This window comes from Chroicocephalus ridibundus, chromosome 3 (assembly GCF_963924245.1).
Source record: "Chroicocephalus ridibundus chromosome 3, bChrRid1.1, whole genome shotgun sequence".
In the NCBI taxonomy this organism is placed as follows: domain Eukaryota; kingdom Metazoa; phylum Chordata; class Aves; order Charadriiformes; family Laridae; genus Chroicocephalus; species Chroicocephalus ridibundus.
In genome coordinates, this window is record NC_086286.1 from 18,240,328 (window position 1) to 18,262,160 (window position 21,833).

General features: G+C 38.2%; 2 protein-coding genes across 5 annotated transcripts in view; one reads left to right on the plus strand and one right to left on the minus strand.

Moving 5' to 3' along the window:
• The window catches only part of WDR26 (WD repeat domain 26), a 33,318-nt gene extending 20,805 nt beyond the window's left edge, over positions 1 to 12,513 (plus strand). For 2 of the 3 annotated variants that reach the window (XM_063328217.1, XM_063328215.1), the window contains 6 exons: positions 926 to 1,045; positions 1,794 to 1,939; positions 2,475 to 2,553; positions 3,119 to 3,248; positions 6,011 to 6,196; positions 7,726 to 12,513. In XM_063328217.1, coding sequence (XP_063184287.1) covers positions 926 to 1,045; positions 1,794 to 1,939; positions 2,475 to 2,553; positions 3,119 to 3,248; positions 6,011 to 6,196; positions 7,726 to 7,751 — 687 coding nt within the window. In that variant the 3' untranslated portion in view covers positions 7,752 to 12,513. Of the gene's footprint in view, positions 1 to 925; positions 1,046 to 1,793; positions 1,940 to 2,474; positions 2,554 to 3,118; positions 3,249 to 6,010; positions 6,197 to 7,143; positions 7,219 to 7,725 lie in introns of all 3 variants that reach the window. The other variant, XM_063328216.1, reaches the window with a different exon arrangement.
• Positions 1 to 21,833, minus strand: part of CNIH4 (cornichon family AMPA receptor auxiliary protein 4) — a 28,911-nt gene that overhangs the window by 4,064 nt on the left and 3,014 nt on the right. The window contains exons 4-5 of one of the 2 annotated variants that reach the window (XM_063328220.1): positions 18,113 to 18,253; positions 16,047 to 17,518 (exon numbers count right to left, since the gene is read on the minus strand). In XM_063328220.1, coding sequence (XP_063184290.1) covers positions 17,491 to 17,518; positions 18,113 to 18,253 — 169 coding nt within the window. In that variant the 3' untranslated portion in view covers positions 16,047 to 17,490. Of the gene's footprint in view, positions 1 to 16,046; positions 17,519 to 18,112; positions 18,254 to 21,833 lie in introns of those variants that run through there. The other variant, XM_063328219.1, reaches the window with a different exon arrangement.

Below are 21,833 nucleotides of genomic sequence, written 5' to 3' on the forward strand. Positions count from 1 at the left end.
GTTATTTTTATTTTGTGTAACCCTCCCAGTGATATTGGTGGAAGGTCCACAAAGGCTTAAATGTATGATTTCAGAACTTTGTTTTTCAGTCAGACACTAGATTATTTAGCTGTTTCCTCCATGAGTTGAAACACATTTTCTGCTATTGATTTTTTTTTTTTAACGGACACTTGAATTGATGTAAAAGCTTCCCCTACCTTGGTTGTGGTTTATATAGTCTTTCTTTTACTGTCTTGGACTCCAAACTAATTTAGTTTCCTAAAACAAAAACGCTTCCTTTTTTTTCACCCTTGGAATACTTCTGTTGTGTTCAATTGATTAAATTGGCACAGTGAAGGCCACTAGAGCTGGCACAAGGGAATAGAGAGAAGCCTTTACTGTTTTGACAACGGTAAGCCATTTACTGGCTCTCTGTCGTGTGAAACAGTAGTATTATAAGCTGTGGATGAAAGCTAAATTTTGGCATGGAGAGCTACAGCTCAGGGAGGAAAATGTTCTAAACGCTCTGATACTCCAGCTTTTTACTAAAATGTATTTTGTCATCTCCATTTTCTTTTGGTCTCCTCCTGCGTCCTTGCTTTCTATGTTTGTTTTCATTTCATATTGCTCGTCTCTTATGCGTTCTTCCAACTTCTTTCAATTCCTCTCTTTACTTATAATCTTCCAGTTGTCTGACACACCAACTAGTCCATCTCTCCTGATTTGAGGGACAAAAGAAATTGTCCCAAATCAAGTCCAGGCTTACTGGAGATGTTGAAGTAGTTCTGCCTTTTTATTGCATTATTCATAGGTTTGTGTTGCTTTTTAATAAACTTGTTGAAATAATGCATTTCCAAACACTACACATGTCAGATAAAATTATCAATGCTTTTTTGGGAAAGGGCTCTGGCCTTATAAGGCCTTGCTGCCTTTGTTTATTTTCCAGACTGGGGAGCTGAGGACAAAGATGAGCCAATCTCACGAAGACAGTTTAACAAGTGTGGCCTGGAATCCTGATGGGAAGCGTTTTGTAACGGGAGGTCAGCGTGGGCAGTTCTATCAGTGTGTAAGTTCTCTGCATCTGTCCCATTGAAAAGAAAGCAAGAAGTGAAAGTTCTGTCACAGTCAAATCTGAGGCTCATGTTTTTTCGTATGTGCACACGCTAAAGCTTCTGATCCTTCGTAATTCAAAGAAGCAATACAGTAATGCAAGTATTTCAGCAGCACTTCTGTTTGTATGTAGCAATCAGAGGGGTTCAAGCATCTTTTGTAGATGCCTAAAGGAGAGTTTGTGGGCTGGGAATTTCTTTCTTATCTGCTTTTGTCCACAAATGTTGTTTATTCCACAGGTTTTTTTTACTATGTCTGTCTTAATTTTTTGCATGCTGTCTTTGCTTAGTGTGAACAGAAATTTGAAACCCTCATTACTTGACAAGTGTTGATTTTGGGTGGTGGTCCACAGTCTCACCCTACTTTATTTGTCATCTGAATTGGTGCCCAGAATAATAGTGCAATATGCAAACCTCACCCATTGCAAAGGTGAGCTCTGTGACGTGACGTAGATTGCACATGTCACGCACAAGAAAATAAGTGATGAAAGGCATTCTTAGCTCTCCAGGACAGTTAGATACCTACAAAAGCTCTTGGTTAAGACAACCAAGGCCTAATTCATTAAGTCCTCTCTTTTACAGGGTGAGATTGCTTTCTGTAGCAATTGTCTGAACAGAAGGTGGAAAAGATGCTTTTGTCACAACTCCTCAGAAATTTGAGACTAACAGTTTTGTTCTGTTTTTTGTTTTTCTCTTTGTGATTAGGATTTAGATGGTAATCTGCTTGACTCCTGGGAAGGGGTGAGAGTACAATGCCTTTGGTGCTTGAGTGATGGGAAAACTGTTCTAGCGTCGGACACACACCAGCGAATTCGGGGTTATAACTTTGAGGATCTTACAGACAGGAACATGTAACTACCTCTTTCTTTGGTTTTTGAACTCCTGGTTCTTGCTGTCAGAAGAAGATTGAGGAAGGGTTTGTGGAGCAGGATGGGAAATAAATTCTTAAAATACTCTCAGTATTAAAAGAGGAGGAGGACAACATGGGATAAGAATTAATGACTTCCAGTTGCAGCAAGAAGCATTAGATCGAGTATTAGAAATAACTTCATATAAGCATTGGAGTGGGTTTCTGGTGGATGTTTTGACACTTCTGTTATCAAGAGTTGTCTTCATCTCGATTCCTGACATATTTTAGTAGATCCTGCCTTGAAGTTAGGAGTTGGATTTGAGGTCTGAAATCCCTTTTGGTCTTGGGATTTGTCATAAGTGTAAGCAAACTATCGCGGACCTGACTTGTACTGACATAGAGAGACATACCTAATTTCAAATTCAGAACTATCCTTCCCTGATAATATTGCAGAGACAGGACGTGCCTTTTGTCTTGGTGTTGCATCATTGTTTGGTTAAGCGGACTCTTAACACCAATGTGTCTTATCATTTCAGAGTGCAAGAAGATCACCCTATTATGTCGTTTACTATTTCAAAAAATGGCCGTTTAGCTTTGTTAAATGTAGCAACTCAGGTGAGTTGGTGATAAGTGGAAATGCAAATAAATCTGCTTGCAACTGCTACCCATTTTTAAATATTTAGATGCGAATTGGAATATTTGATATTAAACAATTGCATTTCATGTAATACGAAGGCCTTAATATTCATAAGCATAGCATGGCATTCTCTGACAAGAAGGCAGTCTCATTTTTGAGACTCGCTTTTTTTGACTGATTTACAGTCGAGTTTCATACTGTGAAATATGTACCATTAAATGCTAATATGTGGTTATTGCATTAAGAAGCCAGGTACAGCAAGAATTGTGGCAGGTTGACATGTCTGGGGATGTGAGAATTAGATTTTATTTATTTATTTCTACTTTTGGAGCCTTGGGTAAGAATAGGAGCTTTCGGAATAGAAGGGACCACAGACTGGAAGTTTAATCTAGTAATTTGGTATATCTTTATGCTTTTGATTTAGTAATAGTACTGAAGTTGGCTGAAGTAATGTACTTTCATGTTTAATTTTTTATAGTGTTTCAAAAGAATGCAGTGAATAATGTTTAATGGTAAAATAACATTCTTTATACTTACTCCCAGGGAGTTCACTTATGGGACTTACAAGACAGAGTTTTAGTGAGAAAGTATCAAGGTGTTACACAAGGATTTTACACAATTCACTCATGTTTTGGAGGTCATAATGAAGATTTCATTGCGAGTGGCAGTGAAGGTAACGTCATTCCCCTTTGTGAAGAAAACTGGAACGCTGTATCCTTCCTATACCTTACTTTTATAATGTTGTTGTTAGCAACTGTCATCTATAAAAGCAAGCAGCTGATTCATTAAATAAGTTTGAGGAGCACTGAGATTGTGGCATACTTGAAGAAATAATTGTGTGCTAGCAGAAAGAATCTTTTCAGAGGATGGTGGTAGTAGTAGAAAGCATTAATGACACTTTTTTGTGTTGCTCCTCTAAAGCAAAAGCACCTGCACAGTTTTAATTAGAAGTGGGTGGGGTGTTCTTGAGGCTTTTTCTTTTTGTGGTATGGTACTTAGGTCTATGGCTTGACTCAAAAATACTTCTGGGTGGTAACAGCATCATTTGCCTGTTGAAGATATAGGTGTGGTGAGGTTATTTTAATTTCAATAGATTCATCATCTTAATTATGGACAGAGTAGTTTCAAATTAAGCATAGTCTCAAATTAAGCAGTTGTTGACATAGTCTGGTAGGGTTTCTTGGTGATCAAAAGCTTTGTGGTATGTTTTTACTCAACTGTCTGTGGCAAGGATAGAAATTAGTTAATGGTTTGTATCTTAAATTGGTTCGGTTCTGTCACTGATGTATTGCCATCACCTCCTATGGAGGTCACTTAAGATTCTAGTCTATGTAGGGCTAAGAATTACACTTGGAACATGTAAGCAATCACTGGTAGTACTACATAACTCACAGCTGTTAGGAAATAAGGTTGGCCAGGATATTTACTACTGTCCTTTCCTGGAAAATAACAAATATGTCTAAAATAAAAACAAATTTTACCCTGTGACCAGACCCAGTGGAATAGAAGGACTGAAGGACAGCATCTCCAGCCCTCCAATCTGGTGTGAACCTCTTCATGCTGGAACAAAGTTCTTGGTTTGGGACCCGAGTACTTGAAAGCTCAGGATTTGTGTTGAGCCATATTGATGTGTAGGTGTAGATACTACGGTGCATCGGTCCTTCCTGCACCCCCCCCTCCCTTATTTATTCTTTATTATTTAATTGTCTAAGAACTACTGAGCAGTAATTGAAACTGATGGCACTCTATTTGGATTTGGACTGTCTGAAGCTGTTGCCTCTTTGCACTGAATTGTTGTAAATGTGGCTACTGAGAAAGTGGCCACAAAAAACAAGTGAACAAAACAAAAATGACATCACTTTGTTGTAGCCTTTTTTAAAAAAAAAAAAAAAAAATATTGATTACACTGTCATAACCTCTTAAACTTTAACGTATGTTGTCAGCTAGGTAGGCTTTTTTCTAACACATCCCTAGGAAGAAAATGGAGGTCTCTTTCTGAGAGGGGAAATTTGCTGCCTTAATCTAGTTAACTTGTTTTTTCCAAAAGAAAATACAGGCATTCTGACAAGCACCAAAGTACTGGTTTGTGTTTAGGCTCTGATTCTCCCAGACAGCAGAGGCTTGCGTGTCCAGTGTTTAAGCAGAGAGTGAATTGTGTTGTTTGATTAATAGCATGGATATGTAGTCTCTTGAAGTCCTAAGTGGAATGTAAACACAACCAGAACATTTGCATCAAAGCAAGTATATATAAAGGTGATACACTCAAATGAGCTGATTAAGCAGAAGACAAGGGAGTTATCACATGGTTCCATGATGATATTCTAGCAGGTAGGTCAGAGAGAAAGTTTGTTTTGTAAGGGCTTGGGAGGAGGAATAGAGGAAAACTGGTTTGTTTGCTAAGCCTTCAGGATGACATCTACATTAAAACCTTTCAAATAGATTAAAATACTTTCATTTGATATGCTAGACCTAAATACTAGGCTTTTGTGTAATACTAGTAACACGTACTTGTTCAGTTTGTGTAGCTCTCTTTGGAATATTCCAAAGACATTCCTAGAGAGGTCAACCCACAGGCTTGTTAAAGGCTGCTAGTCTACAGTTGGGAGGAGAAAAACAAAACAAAACCCCAAACAACTGGTCTTTTATTCTTAAATACGGTTAGTTATAAAGCAGTACCACTTCTCTAAAAATTGCAGTGGAGTGTCTGACCAGTTTACTATTCTATTTCTAGCATGTTCTTAGAAGTAATTAAAAGCTTCCTATCACAAAATAAGATCTGTAGGGCTATTGCATCTACTTTAATATGTACAAATTCATATCTTTAAATGATTAAGATACAAGAATTAATTGTTGTCAAAGACAGTAATAGCTCACAATCTGAGACATTAAGCTGCTTTGTCCTCCCTCATTTGCCCTGTTTGCTCTTTCACTGGAATGTTTTAGGTCTTCAGTATTAAGATGTATTTCGTAAACTATAGAGTGATCTTATCTAGTACTCATCAACAGGTGGTGGTTGTAAATATTCTGCGTTAGTACTCATGACTTTATAATGCATGTACTAATCTGTAAATATGAGTGAGGGGAAAAAAATTATCTGCAAGACTTCCTTTTGAATAAGGTTAAAACTTCACATCTTTAACTTAGGAGTAGCTTGGTTTCTCTTTAGCTGTGTATTGGCGTATGTGCATTGTAGTGTTGAAGGCGAACATGCCTTTTAATGGAAGAGTTTTACCCATATTATTTTGATCACTTTTAGTAGAAAAAATTTGTTAGTGCTGTTGCACGTTCAACAGACAAGCTTTAGACATGGGTTTTGCAACACGAATGGGGTGTTTTAGTTGCGGAGAGCTTGTGTGGAAGTGCTGTTTGGTATGGCAAATCGGTCTGCGCAGAGCAGTGTTTCTCATTATTTTTTAAAATGTGTATTTTATTTAGATCACAAAGTATATATTTGGCACAAGCGTAGCGAGCTGCCAATTGCGGAGCTGACAGGGCACACGCGTACTGTTAATTGTGTGAGCTGGAACCCACAGATTCCATCCATGATGGCCAGCGCCTCTGATGATGGCACTGTTAGAATATGGGGACCAGCGCCTTTCGTAGACAACCAGGATATTGAAGGTAAAAAAACTGTGTGTTTGTCTGTATTCTCTAATCACTAAAAGCTTACATCAAAGGCAGTTGGTTCTGTGGATTTTCTTTACCATAAATAGGATCGAAAAATGCTTTTAACTCTTGGGTTAGAATTGTTACTTTTACTAAAAAAAAAAAAGTTACTGAGTTACTGATTTATTTTTTTTAATGTATGGCTGTTGATTTTTGTCTAATTACTTGTTTGTGGAATAAAAAGGAAGCAACTGGTATTTCCAAAATGATACTCAAATTTCTGACATGGCCCTATAGAAAACCATGGTGTCACTAAGACCTCAGGATTATATTATCTTATTTATGTAGAATTCTAAGAAAAAAAAAAAGCCTCCGATGCTTGAGATTTAATAACATACAATGTTATTAAAATTTAAAGAATGCATTCTCACCACACTGCAAACTGAATAATGGTATTACAATGCTTACAAAAGGAATCTCTAAAGTCTAGAGAGAGTGAAGTTTCCCCACCATAAAATACATGCACAATTGATTCTTTCCTACCCATCAGCAATCATCTGTGTCCAGGAGAGAGACACAACACAATACAAACACCCCCCCCCCCCCCCCCCCCCCCCCGAATTGTTAACGAGATGACCACCGCGGGGGTTGTTCTGCATTTTATCGGCTTCTGTCATTACACATTCAACCTTGTGGTAAAAATTTACAGTAGACATTAAAATGAAACACAGTGTCCCATTGCCACAGGACCTCATGGATACTAGGTGTGGACCTAGTTCAAGGGGAACCCAGACAAAGTAATCAGAGAAATCCATTGAGTGCTACTAGATAAGTAAACACCTCTAGTTCAGAGTGTCCCTTAAGCGAAAATGAATGAAAGTTGGAAGGATATCAGGAGGAAAAATTACCTCCCCTCCCTGCTCCTGTGGTTTCTGACGCATCTGCTTCTGGTCTTGGATTAGGTGGACCAGCCTGGCCAATCTTCTGTTTATAACACCTTCAGTGCACCCATAAGGACTCAGAGCCTCTACCCTCCAGTTGGTTTTACTCGTGGTTTTGTTTGCTTTCTCCAGTTAACTGCTTGCTCTCTTTCTTAGTCCCTCCAGAAAATGGGCTAGTAAACGCCATAAAAATCAAAACAATAGAAAATGGATTTCTCACTGCAGTGCTTCCACAAGAGGTGTAGCTGCATGGAATAATACCTAACAACTTAGGAATCTTAAATGGATGACAGACAGTTTTGTAATTAGCACGCTGCCCTGGAACTGGAATGCAAATGTGTGTTTTCTTCTTTTTGGAAGAGATGCCTTTTGTGTACCAACATCTAACACGCTAAATTACTCTCTAAATTAATACAAATAATGGTATCTAAATAAGTAACTTTTAGCATGGGATTTGGCTACAGTATAAGATCCATTAACTAATGTGTGTTCAGTAAAACTTATGTCAATACACTGTATTAATGACTTTATAATAGAAATATTAACTATTGATAAGATCATCGAGGTGTGATTTCTTTCTCTTATGTTTTTGTTTTTGCTCAGAGGAATGCAGTAGCATGGATAGTTGATGGCGAATTTGGAGCAGACGACTTCAGTTTAACTTAATTAGTCGTATTTTAAATGGCTTGGGATTTGGTGCAAACAAACATGATTGATAGCTGGACAGACATGCTCGTCATGAAAAAGAACCATTTCTGAAGCCCGGTTGGGGCCAAACATTTACCACCTTGCTTCATAGTAACCAGTCGAGATGAAGCACGTCGTTAGAACGTTGTTGGACACCGTGTTGAAATTACCCCCCCATCGGTTGTGAAGAACTGTGCTACATTCAGGCTAACCATTGAACTCAATATATATATTTTTCCCTCCTGCCTTTTTGTCTGGCAGGCTACTGTTCTTGTTGCTCTTCTGTGTAATGAAGTTTAAATGCTTGTTTGGAACACTTTATTTAACAGTTTAGAAGGCTTGATAGAAAGAGTGCTTTAGTCTGAAGAGTATACATTGGATAGGAAAGTATTTCCTTCTCTTGTTTCTCAAGTCTCTCTCCGCCTTACTTAGCTTGAGATCTTTGCAGCTTGGTTCATGGATTCTAGCCTTGCCCGTTGCGCAGTATATATCAATTGAGATGATAAACCAATGAACTATGTCAAAAGCACTCTCAGTATCACATTTGACAAAAAGTTTTGTACTTTTCACATAGCTCGTTGCCCTGCAAAAGGGGTTAACAGCACAATTTTTTAAAAATAAATTATTTATAGGATTAAAATGACTTCATTTGTATACATTTGGAATTAAAACAATGCAAGAAGTGTCGTGAAACATGGTATCACGGATGCTTTTCTGGAGTGTCTTGAGACCCAATCAAAAGCAGTGGCTGGAAGGAGCTTTACGTAGGCAGTGAAGCTTGTTTTGGAAGGAGAAACTCACTGTCCATCTTTAGAGATATTTAGGAAAAAAGCATTCAGAGTGCAGCACCAGGCTAAGAGTTTAAACAAGACAAGGTCTTTTGGGTTTTTTTAATTACATAAATGTGTGTAACAATGCTGGTAAAAGGTAGACTACACCTCGAGGGAAGAACGTGTTGAATCCTTTCTTCACAAAGTCAACATTTTGTAAAAGTAATTAACATACAGATCGTAATTAAACACTTGTATTATGGTGGAGATCTTTCTTTGTTTGATAAACAAAGGTGTATAGATTATTTTCTTTTTGAGATTATACTTTTAAGTTTGCAGATTTAAATGCCTCTCCCAGGCCTTGTTGCGAGTTGGTGCTGTGAACATCTTGACACATCTAGGAATAGTTCCACTAATATCCCATGTCAAGAAAAGAGAAAGACATTTATAATTTAAGTATTTATTCTTTTTGACATAAACAGATGGCCTCTGTGCTTCTGCACTACACAAAAATTCATTATGGGATGGCACTGGATTCCCTTTTGCCACCTTGGGTGGAAAGGTAGTGTTGGTACTGCTGTGGAGTAAAGAGGGAGCAGGGAAAGGCATGCCACCGAGAACTGATGTGAACAGGAGTGTGGACTTCATCCTTTAATGAGATAATGATCTAGTGTCCTTATTAGTCATGTGTGGAAGAAGGGTGGGGGAAGGTTTGCTGGAGTTCCTGGGAAGAGAAGTGTAGCCACTTTGACGAATGGGAATGTGGTGCTTAACATAAACAGTCCCTTTTTTCTTTCCCAAACAAAGTGAAGCTTAGCAGGTTAGACTTTTTTTTTTTTTGTTTTCTTGCCTTGTGTGTAAACTTAATTCTGATACTTTGGTTAAGACCAGCCCTGAATCTGACACACTGCTCTTTTAGTACCTCCAAAATGAAGTAGGAACTTAACATTCTTAGCAAACTATACATTTGCCTTAAAATTAAGGTGAATTTCTTGGGTGGCAGTTGCTGTTCCACAGTACTGGGAATACCTGCGTCAACTTAAAACTACAGATTGGTTCCTTCTTCCGTTGGCTAGTTCTGGAGGAAGCTCTTTGTTTCTCTTCCTAGTTGAGACAGCGTAAGAGTAGTCAGTCTTGTTCCTGTGGCATCAGGGTTGTAGGGAAACAGACAATTTCCTAAGTTCAAATTTGAGTAAGCTGAACCTTTGGGTTTTAAATAAAAATTGAGTACCTAAATTGTAAACAGTGTTTTACGTGTTCAAAACATGGTATAATTCATAAGCAATGCCAGTATGTGAATCTTTGGAAGTTACCCTAGTGTTGTCTTACTCTGGAACTTACGTTTCCAAACAAAACATTGTTTAGGGAGAGTCAGGAGCATCATCCTGGTTTTGATGTCTCTTAACAATGTCTCATACGATGGTCTGGTGCTCCTTGCTTACCTCGTGCTCATGGGACTTCAGTGGGAGCGTTAGGCAGGTGGTGAAGGCTGGATCAAATCTCTCAAGTTTAGACTTAAAGCCTCATACGCACTTCAACAGGCATTTTTAACGTGGTGGCCGTATCTAACCAAAGTGAGACTCCTTCCCTGGTACAAGCTGTGTCGGGGCGTGGATGGGCTGATGCCTACGTTCCACGGCAATATGTTCTAATTAGAAATCTAAGCTTATTACTTTTTGCCAAAATACCGCCCCTCCGTTCTGGGGTTTCCCTTCTGGACTTGGTTTGCACCTCTCAAATACGACTCAGATATTTAGAAGCAGAGTTAGGGGGAAGCACGTGTTCTGATATCTTCACTTTAGTTTCATGGTGCAATTATGCAACGAGAAGGAAAGCTCCGTTTCCGGAGCGTGTCAGTAAGAGCATGTTTTATAGCTGTCTGCTGCTCGCAGGGGATGAGCAGAGAGGAAAGAAAGGTGAGAGGAATCTTCATTTGCCCACACTACTTGGTCACTGACGTGTTAGATCTAGCGGTAACAACTGCCATTCCAACCTCTAGATTAAAGGAGGAACCTAAACTATTGCTAACGTGTCACGTATTCACAATATGTGAATTGAAAAGTACCAATACTTTTTGTGCACAGACTATAAAATGAGACTATGGGGGGGGGGGGGGGGGGGACCAAGTTTGCTCATTTGCAACACGTTGATTTCCATGTGCTTAAAAATGTTCATAGGCTGGAGCCTAAGGCTGGAACAAGTACACACCCGCAATAAATCGCTGTATTTCTAGTCAACAGACCCATGGTTTTAGAGGAAAATACTGTAAGCGTGTACTCCTTTTGTAACTTTTCTCTGGTTGGCTGTTGGCTTAAAATATTCACAGTGGCCCCAGGTTATTGTTGAGGCAGATCTTTGAGAGGGGAAAAAAAAAAAAAAATTATGCCGAAGCATTTTATTATCAGAATGTTCTTTAGCCGTTCAGGTAAGTAATTTTCAAGGCACAATGGAGCATAAAAGGGAAAATGCTAGATTTGTCCTTGTTTTGGAGGGGAGGGTAGTGGGGGGGAAATGACACCTTTGTTTTAAATTCCCTCTATCTTTTCTAAAGTTCTCCAACTTTTAAAGTTAACTTCTTTTTATGATTAGAGCAAAGATGCAACCTAGAAATCTATCCAGATCTTGCCAGTTACTTCTCAACTTGCCTTCAAACAGGTAACGTTTAATAAAACTCAGTACGTTCTTGGGAGTTTGTGTCTAGTTGGATAATCTTACACTGCTAAGCGATACTCCCAGCCCAAATCAGTCTTGAAGGCTTCCTTAGCAGGAAAGCGGGACTCGTACAGTTAGCTGTAGTTTGAGGGGAGATGTTGTAGACCCAAACGGGGAGGGGACATAGAGAATGAGGAATGGACGTAAAAAGCAGGATTTACTGACCAACAGATAAACTACTGTAACTCAAGGGGGAGGAGGAAAAAATGCACTTTCAATAGTTTGTCCGTATTTTTAGCTACAAAATACGCTTCTATCTAATTTTTTTTTTTATTTGAGACAACTATTAAGAGGAACACCCATCCCATAAATGGCTAATCCTCTTTTTGACCTCCTCCTGACTTTTCCACGTTGGCTTGAGCCCATTTTCAGCTGCCGTACTTAATTTTGAAAACTGCTACTTTTAACTATGTTTAGAAAGGAAAAAAAAAAAAAAAAATCCAAATCATTAACTCCGACACTTTTTTCTAAACAGGGTGGACTTAATTGAAGTGTGCAGTGTTGAACTACTGCTGCAGTAGCTGCCTCTAGTTGTTGAAATAAACTGTAGACAAGTTTTCTGTCTATTAATCCAGATAATCTGGATTCAATACAATGCCTGTGCGCGTGTTCCTCCCGCCTGGTATGAATGTGCGTGTGCGTGTGTTCCGTGAACAGACAGAGAACCAAATGTTCTAGGTACTTGTCATGTTTTATTGCATACTTTTAAGTCGTGTGTATGTGAAGTGTCCTTTGACCAGAAGGTTTTTGGTTAATATCAGTATATTTTTATAAATTTGAAATTCATCGTGCCCCATCTTTTTTTTTTTCTTTTTTTTTTTCTTAAAACACTTTTTTTTTCATTGTTAGGGTATATGTGCTAGATTGGAATCTTTAACATTTTTAGGCACAGATGGAAAAAGTTATTGGCTCCTTGAAAACATATGGGACAAAATGGATCCTCAAAGCATGTATGTACTTACAAACCAAGCTGTAGAGATCACGAAAAGAAGTTTTATTGTTGATCTCAAGATTTCTAAATTGTCAAGATTTATATGGAGTTGTGGTGGAACTAGTTAACACTTAGAGCTTTTGGTATGTAATGACTATTTGCTATGGACTGATATTAAATGTTTCAAAGGATTGCGTTCTTAAACTTTCTGGATTTTTGTTACTCTCCTCGGATTATATTAAGTAGTTAAAAATTTCTTTGCTATATTACATTAAAAACATAAGAACTTTGGGTCTCGTATTTATTTTCACTTGTTTTACTAATTATTTACAGAACACCATTTTAACTTTTTTATTTTATAAATGTGTAGTATTTTAAACATATCTTTAAAAATTGTTCAATTGGAACTACATTAACTTCTGATTTGTTTTTATTAGGATTTTTAAAAAAAAAAATACACTTTTTCCATGTTGGTGCACAGCACTTAACAGAAATGTTTGTATTCCCTTTCTTTCAATTCAATAAACAGAATAAATAACTGGAATGAATAGTTCTTAGTTTCCCTAACTTCACTTATATGACTGACTTTGGATGTTAATTTCTTGACCATTAATTATAGATTTCTTCTGCATTTGTAGTATTTCACTTTCTTGCTAGGAAAATTAATTTTTGGCAGTTTAGCTGAAGATGAATTCACTCGGTGTTGTCTGCAGGCTTTCCAGTTTCTGGTGTTTGGCTCTAATCTACCTCCCGCTTGCTTCTTCACTGGGTATTTAGCAGTAAAATTGCCTGCGTCCCGTTCTGTGCTTATCTAATTCATTGAACATCTGCCCCTTTGTGGCTCTGTGAAAGCCTCGGTTCCTTAACGCTGGAGCTTGCTTAAATACCACACACAGGTTGCTTTAGGTGGTCGGTGGGTTTTGTGGGGTTTTTTTGATACCTTCAAGTACCTGCATCTCCTGCTTAGACTTCTCTTGAACTGGAGATCGGGGACCTCCAGACCCTTAGATCTGAAGTCGATCTAAGGACCCTTTGTGGCTGAGGGCTCTTGAAGCTACTTCTCAGCTCTTGCCTTTGTTCCCTCCGACTAATGCTGTGTTCTTGTTCCCCTTCCCTGTGCCTTAAAACAGAACCTCATCTTTGTCCTGCATTTGAGGCATTTTTCTTCAGCTCTAGCTAATGTCCTGTTCGATACAAAGCTGTGCCTAAATTTGCCCTCCCCTTCCTGTAGCTCTTACAAACTCAAACCGTTTGCTGGAGTGCATTCAATTTTTTAATTCTTTGAGCTTCTATATTGATGAGAAAAGGTCTTCACTTTCTCTAGCAGCACCTTCGTATTAACTTTGTTTCCTGCCTTACAGTTTAGGCAGTGTATAGATAGTTATGGCTTGGATGCAGCTGCAAACAGAAGGGGGATGCTGTACTCCTTTCCAGCTGCTGCTTTGTGCCACTTCCCTTGGGTACTAGTATTTAGAATCATCAAATGGCTTGGGTTGGAAAGGACCTTAAAGATCATCTCGTTCCCACCCCCTGCCATGGGCAGGGACACCTCCCACCAGACCAGGCTGCTCACAGCCCCATTTGCAGGAGGGTTATTCGATTGCAGACCCACTTCAGCCATAATTTAATTGGTGAGAAGAAGAATGCAAGAGAAACCAGTATATGATTTCTATAGAACTGTGAAATTTAACATATGTAAGATTTAAATTTAATTGTAACTTTTATTTTTTTTTAAACCCTTCAGATTATTTACAAGAAATTACATGAGGAACCTGTAGTAGATGAGCATTTCGTAATTAGCTGAAAGCCAAACTCCGCCTGAGGCAGGGTGCTTCTCCAGAGGGACAGGTTCTGTCTTACTCTCACTTTACACCTTGGCCCGCACTTTCTGTGCTGCTGGAGTAGAGTAACTACTGAAGTTTGTATGCCTCTAATGTTTCTGCCAAAGATAAGGTGGTTAATGTACTGATAACTGCATGAGGGTACACATACCCCAATTTTTTTCTACCACCGCCTCCAATCTCATCATTGCCGTAATATCCTTAGAGGTAAAAATGGTCTTTCGTTACCATTTGTACAAAATCCTAAAGAGCACCTTGTGAGAAAAAGAATTAGGTTAAAACTGTGTCAATACTGAACAGATAAAAGGTTTGCTTTTATGGGTTTATCAGCATTTCAGGTTAATTGTTAATCTGCATGTAGAACTGTTTTTAGGACTACTGGTCGTACCATTAATCCCACTGATTTACTATGTTCCATAATACAGAACTATTTTAGAATAAAATTAGAATGAGATCAGTATGTTCTTTAATAAAGCAAGATGAATAACCAATGGTCTGTGATTAATTAGGGGGAAATACGCCATCAGACATATTTTCACTAATCCCCCGCCCCGAGGTGCAGTACTATAACAGCTACCTGATCTCCCCGAAAACTGTTGACTAGTATCTTAGCAAGATACCAGGCTCTAGACTGTGGGTAAGGAAAAGAGCTTAATAACCTCCGTTAGAAGTTAGACTCCCTGTAGGCCAACTTCAGATTTATTTTCATGGATTAAGAGCTTTCTATAAATTGTAACTAACCATTTGAAGGCTAAGCTAACGGTCCCCTCACGAAGGTTATACTGGGATACCTCGGCCCCAAAGGGAAATATATTCTGTCAGTGAACAGGAGGGAATCTGTGTTTTGGTCTCACACTGATCCATAGTGGTAAAGGTAGGTGAATTTTTATTTAAAATCAGTCTAGAGTTTGTAATTGTCTTGAATTCTGTATAGTAAGCTTGGATTTAAATTACCCTGTCCTGCCCCAATAGAGACCCAGAATATAGGGAGTTTTTGGTTTTTACTACTACTGTAAAATTTCTTTGCTCCTTGGATCTCCCATGAGATAGATGACTGTAGGATCCCCATTACCAGCTAATGAACTACACTTTTTAGCAATTACATTTTTACTATTGCTGATGCTGATCTGTTAAGGCAGGAAATGACCCTGGACAGTAAGGATGGCTTGAAAATGACCAGTGTAATTACACTGTAGAACTGTAGTCTCTCGAGCCTGCTGCTGAGCTTTTTACAACTACTACAAGTTGTTGTTAGATATGAATGAAGAGGTAATTTATTTATATTAAAAAAAAAAAAACGGGGTGGGAAGTTTGCATTCATGTAAAAGTATAGCCTGTCTAGTATTTGACAACCACCACTTAGGAAACCAATCTGTTTTTCTGTTGGTTAATAATTCACTCTTGAGGAAGGAAGTAGGGAGGAATCCACAATAACATCCCTCTCAGTCAGGGATATAAATTAAGACACGTGCTACTTTTTTTTATTTTTCCAGATATGTTGTTCTTTTCCCTTATCCTTCCCTGTCCTGCTCCCATCTCTGAAGAAACACTTCCTTCAGTAGAGGAGAATAGAAGATTTTCATAGCAAGTGATAAATTTGACCAATTCCATTAGAGAATAACGTACCCTATCTACTGTCATCACTGTAATTCTGAGGTGCCAGTAGTTAGAAATTATTGAAGAATATGTATCTTACAAACACTTCGATTATGAAAGCAGCTCATATCTCAGAATCATTTCTTTTGAATAAGATATAAAACTGCTAGTTTAAGTGGTGGACTTACAGTTTAATGACCATGTTTCTCAGTGTGAAACACCATTAATGAAATTCACCAACTATTAGCACTGTAACAAGGACTTAACTCAAGCAGCTTACTAACACTGCCCTTCCTTCTAATAGATAAAACCCATACTGTGTAGTATGGTTTTTTCACGTACACATAAGATAGCAGCTTATAGGGTAGGCAATTAAGCTGTCTACAAGTTACTGACTTTCCTCTCTTTAAAAGAGTTTTATTTGCTCTCCTTTTTCCAGACCTATATCCTGTCTGGGTTTCAGCTTTATAAGGCAGTACTTTCTGTAGTTTGATTTTTGTGGCATCAAGGAGTCCGTGGCATGCAGCTGTGGTAGCTATTTGTGTAGTTATTTTTTAATGAGCGTAATTTTCAGCAGTTTTTCATCTTTGCAACAGCTGAACTTGGACTCCATCCATCATGAATTTAAAGCTAAACTTTTCCTAGAACAAACACTGAACACAAGGTACGTAGAGAAATCAAGCTTCAGTGTTGTCTTTTCACTGCTGGCCATGAAAACAATCTGCTAACTATACACCAAAGAACAAGTACTTAAGAAGGAGAAGCTCATAAATTTTAGGACTTAATTACGGAATTGTCATGTTTGTTTCAAAAAACCCTCTTTCGATGCACATATAAAAAAAAAAAAATCTAAAGACAGTGAGGGTACAAACACAGGTTTATATGCTTATCACTGATGCAAGAGCCACACACCCCTGGTGTCTTTGAAGCAGAGTTACATCAGAATTGGGATAACTGGGTTATGGTTTACCAGACCACCTCCCCAAGCTAGACATACTCTTGATTCACCTCACTGGATGTGGAAAGAGCAGGTTTATGGAGCAGTGACTGCAGATGGGTCTTTTGCCTTGTGACCAACTCCAATGCTGGTGCAATATGATGTTTACTTTGCATGGAGGCCTATGATACATTTCAATGACAAAATAAGAGTTGAAGTAAAAAAAGAAATATTAATCATGTTTCTTAGTTATCTGTTTTTCACTCAAACACAAGTGTCACTTCACCAAAGGGACCTTAATCCATCCAAAGACAAGATTTCATATAGGTTGTTGGAGGGTGGGGTGGAAAGGGAGAAAAGCATACCTTTTATTCCATTGCTTTTTAGCTGGAAAAAACACTGACACAAGGATGCAAGCTGGGCTACTGTTCCACTTTGAAATCTGTGTTCCAAGCGCTGCTTCAAACTAGGCTCTAACAGGACAGCTTGACAGCCAGAGGCACATCTTGACACCTTTCACTAAGAAGCAGGCACCAGAGCTGCACTTAAATTTGTTCTGGAACTACCACTGTTATCAGCCCATGCTGCTGAAATGAGTTTCCTTCTCACCATTTAATTCCTATGAGATCAGTTCTGTAAGCAAGGATTTCATCTTACAGAAGCAGCAGCTCCAGCAGATTGGCTTGTAAAGGAACAAAAACAACCGCTACACAAATCCAATGTCTTTTGAAAATATTTTATGTTAAAAATACAGAAAAATATTTCTTGTTCAAAGAGCAAAAATATACTGCATGACGACACTGATCTAGGTACGTTCGGAAGGTGTCTGTGGCTCCACAACCAGTCACTGGAGTGATGACCCAATTTGGCAGCTAACGGTTCTTTTTCAATGCCTCAATCATTTATCAAAGCCAGAATCATACTGTGACAAAACAGAAAACATGATACCAGTGGATTACTGAAGCACGCACAAGTAGGACCAGCTATCGCTTTCATGAGAGAACTGTGCTTGATTCTGAAATAGAAAGTCAAGGCAACTATGCCACGTGCTTTGCTTCTGAAGGCAAGGACTGCAGAGGTAACACTGCAGTAGAAGAACAGTAGTTCTTCCACCTTCTAGTAAGAGGCCCCATCACAGAAGTCATCCGTTTGGAACTTAGCCAGATCAACTCTATTTTCTAAAACAGAGCTTGTAAAATAAACTTGGTCCTCGAGTTGATTTCCATTCTAAATAGGGCACTTATTCTAGGTGCCGAAATCATGTAACTCTCTATATTGTACTCATAGTGGGTTTGAGATTAAGGAGTAGTCCGAGTTTCCAAACAATGTTTGATCAGAAAGAATAAAGGCATATAATGAGCCTGGAGATAGCTGTCAAAATATATTATTGAGGCTTAGCAGGATGCAAAAAGATAAGACACTTATGAGTACCAGCAATTACACTAGCAGAACAGAGGAGATAAAAATAGCTGGCAGACAATTCCTTTGTTTCTTGGGAGCAATTCTTGAAACTAACCTGTAAAGGTACATGAAGAAACAGAGCAGATGAAAGCCTAGTTTAATCATGGCTTCCTTCATGTGTGATTTCAGTTGTCCTCGGTTATGGATCTCTGTGGGATCAAATACCCCCATGTTTCCACTTGGAACCATGATGTACCTGAAAGTTTAAGGAGAAGAAAAAAAACCAAACAACAAAAGTATAGTTATCAAAACATGAGGGAATGTCAGAAGAAGGGGCGGAGAAGAGCTTGCACAGAAGTGACTTTCATCTAAAGAGTTGTTTCACAATTCAACATAAGGGAGCTCTTTAATTCCATTTCAGTTTCAGGATATTGCATGTACCCTCTGACACTCCAAATAAAGAACAAGAGGACAAGAAGTACTAAAAGCATCACCCCAGCTTCTCATGTATAAATGGGAGAGTTTACAGGCAATAACTGATTCCAGTTCATTTTAATTGGTGTGCGTGGTTACTTGGTGTTACGAAGGAAGTACACATCCACAGTGGAAAGATACATTAGATGAAAGGGATTGGAAAATAATTAATTTAGCTAAGAATTAGAGATGTATTTACACAAAAACAAACCCACATAAAAAACCCACAAACTCTGGTGGTCAAAATAAGATAGCATAAGACAAGAGATCAGTGTATTATTCCCATCTTTGTCACAACCATCTAAGCAGAGACACTGAGGCTGACGCTGAGGATGAGAGACTGGGCAGACCTGAGGAAGTACTGCTGCCCAAATTCACATAAGAACGAAAGCTGAGTGAAACAGTGAAATGTAAGAAAAAGGAAGAATAAAACCAGCAAAACAAATCTTTATGTCCTGTGAAAATTCAACAAGCAGCATGTTCTTTTGTCATGAGCATTTCTCAAGAGAGCAAATGCAAGCAAATGAAGTTCTCACTCCAGCTGAGCTCAGTCTAGAACAATATTATTATTTCACTTAAATGTCATACAGGCTCTACCTTCCTGGAATAATACTCTTTTTACACAAGAATTTAACTCTTGGTCTTACAACCTGGAGAAAAATCAAGGTCTCAGAACAGAACACTTTTTGATTTTCTTTATATACTTGGAAGAATGGCACCAATTGTACTCCAAAATGCACTCCCCCACCTCTTACAACATTCATTTCAATAATAGGAGGGGAAGAAAGGGAACAAGAAACAAGGATGTTTTCTAGCAGCAGTGGGAGAACAAAAATAAAAAAAAAAAGTTAACAGTATTTGTCTTTTTTCACAGAGGCACTAAAAAGCACTGCAGCATATTTGACTAATAACAAAGACAATTACGTCCCATTAAAAATAGTTCATGTGAAATAATTACACTTTGAAAGTCTCCTCTAAATTTGAATTTTTAAGTGACAGGTCTATTTTTAGTATTATAACAAAAATTATTGTCCATTTACTGGATGTTTATTCAAATAAAATGCATTACAAGGAAGAACACAAGTTTCCTGTACCAATTTATCCAGAAATAGAGATAGTGTGCACAATTTTCTTATATCTCTAGGATTTATTAATTTTGCTTCTTATTAAGAGTGACACTACACTATTAACAAGACACTACAGAATCGAGAAAAAAAAAATTATGAAGTAAATGAGCATCTGAGCATGCTGAACAAGAAGGGCCAGTAGGATGTTACAATAAACACGCTGCACTTTGAAAGTCTCCCCGATGCTGTTTTTGACCAATTTATTTTCCCCAAGATTTGTTTCTGATGCCCCTTTCACACAAACCCTCTTCACTCTCACTGAAATCATTGAGACAATTAGTAAATTAAGCCAGTACTGCCTGTAACTGTACCATTTACTCATCAAGATTAAGCAGGTTTTGAAGGAAAGAGAGTAAGTGCAACGGATTATTATCCTACCTTTCTCTCTCTATTATCACTTAGATATACAACAAAGCACAAACTTCTTCAGTCTCAACACAATTACTTTGATATTTGTACTCATCTTGGAGTAAATTATAATCTTAAACTTTTCCGAATTCATGTGCAGTGACATTCACTCGAGAAATTGGTTCCTAAAATACTATAACATACGAAGAAGATTCAAACACATTCAGCCGATGCTAGAAGTTTGCATCTTATGATAACAGGTTCACACTTCATCTGTTTCCTCTTAATCCTAGTTTAGTAATTGACACCTTCCCCTCTCTTCAGTGTACTCAAACTACTTTACAGTCCACCATTTTTCTGACCACTATATCTTTTGTCCACTGAACACTGGGTCAAGTGTAAATTTTAATCCCAAATCATTACATTTCCTTTATAATGCAACACACTTTGCAGACCTCTAACTCCTTCCAGGCTATTAATGTGGTGAAACACCTCGATCCTCAGAAAGAAGCAGGATTAGCAATACAGGCTTAACATTTTGACTTTTTGTGGCAGCGCAGGCAAAGTATCATGTTGTCATATTCATTTATTGCCTACACTGGACATCTAACATTGATGAAACAATCATGGATTTTAGGATATTCAGAATGTCTACCCCGTGCATGACAAATATAAAATGAGAGCTTTCAATTCAAAACACAAGTCAAAGCTTACTACCTGAAGTGTGGAAATAGAAATAATTGTAGCTTTTAAAATTCTCTTTGACCAGGACTAAAAGGGAAAGCAAGTGGCTACTTCAAACATTAACATAAGGAAGCAGCAAAGGGGTAACAGTACAAGAAATCTTCAAAGCTTTAAAGAAAATGCATTCTCTCTGTAGTGTCTCTGTAGAAACAGTTTAGCATAAATGAAAAACCAAATGCAAACTCCATACTTGCCAGCAGATACCAAAGGGAATACTGGTCATTTTGTGCAACAGTACATAATACAGTTGTACATACAAGTAGCCAAATAAAACTATCCCTATGTGTGCGCATTTAGGCAAAATTTGTTTATTTAGTACACAAGTTATACTGTGACATGTTAACTCCAGCTTAGAAACACCTGAAGGCTTTGCTAGCAGCTTTGTAGAAAACAGCGGTGATGAATGCATGGTTATTTTGCTGAAGAACAACAAGGTTATCAGTAAAGGTATCCTCAGCTTCATTTTAATGAGGGAGATGAAACTTCCTGTTTGATTTTACCAACAACTTGACCTATCCCTGCAAACAGTTAGCCCTAGCAGGCTCAGGCAAACAAGAATGACAGCCAGCTTTTCATACCTCTATCTTAAACTTTTGGACTTCACATAATACAGCGATTAAGATATTTTGCGACAAGTTCACACCCAGTTTTCATTAGCGTAACACCTGTAATGGTTCAATTCTCTGCTCATCAAGTGATACAAAATAAGAAGAACATTTTTGAACTGACAGTAGTCTCAAATTTGCCACATGGAAACCTCTAGACAAGTAAACCATTTCAAAGTGGTGGGCGGCCCAGTGTACAAAGACTAGTAACATTGACAGTTGTTGTATGATAAAAAGCTGCAAAGCTTTCCAAATACAAAGAGGCAAGATGGGGGACCAAAAACAATGCAAATGAGGGGGAGAGACAGGACAGTAAAGGAAAGAGGGTGTGCAGGATAACACCACAGCCCAATGGTTTTACAACCATCAACCATGCTGACCTAAGTACTTTCATGCTGATATCACTATCAGGCAGATAGGCACAGCATGAAAAACATTAACAACCATGTTTGCAGTACTACTTCATAAGCCCAATTAACATGCTATTACTTCCTACAAACTTGGGAATGATTTACAAATCAAGATTCCTGGGCACTAC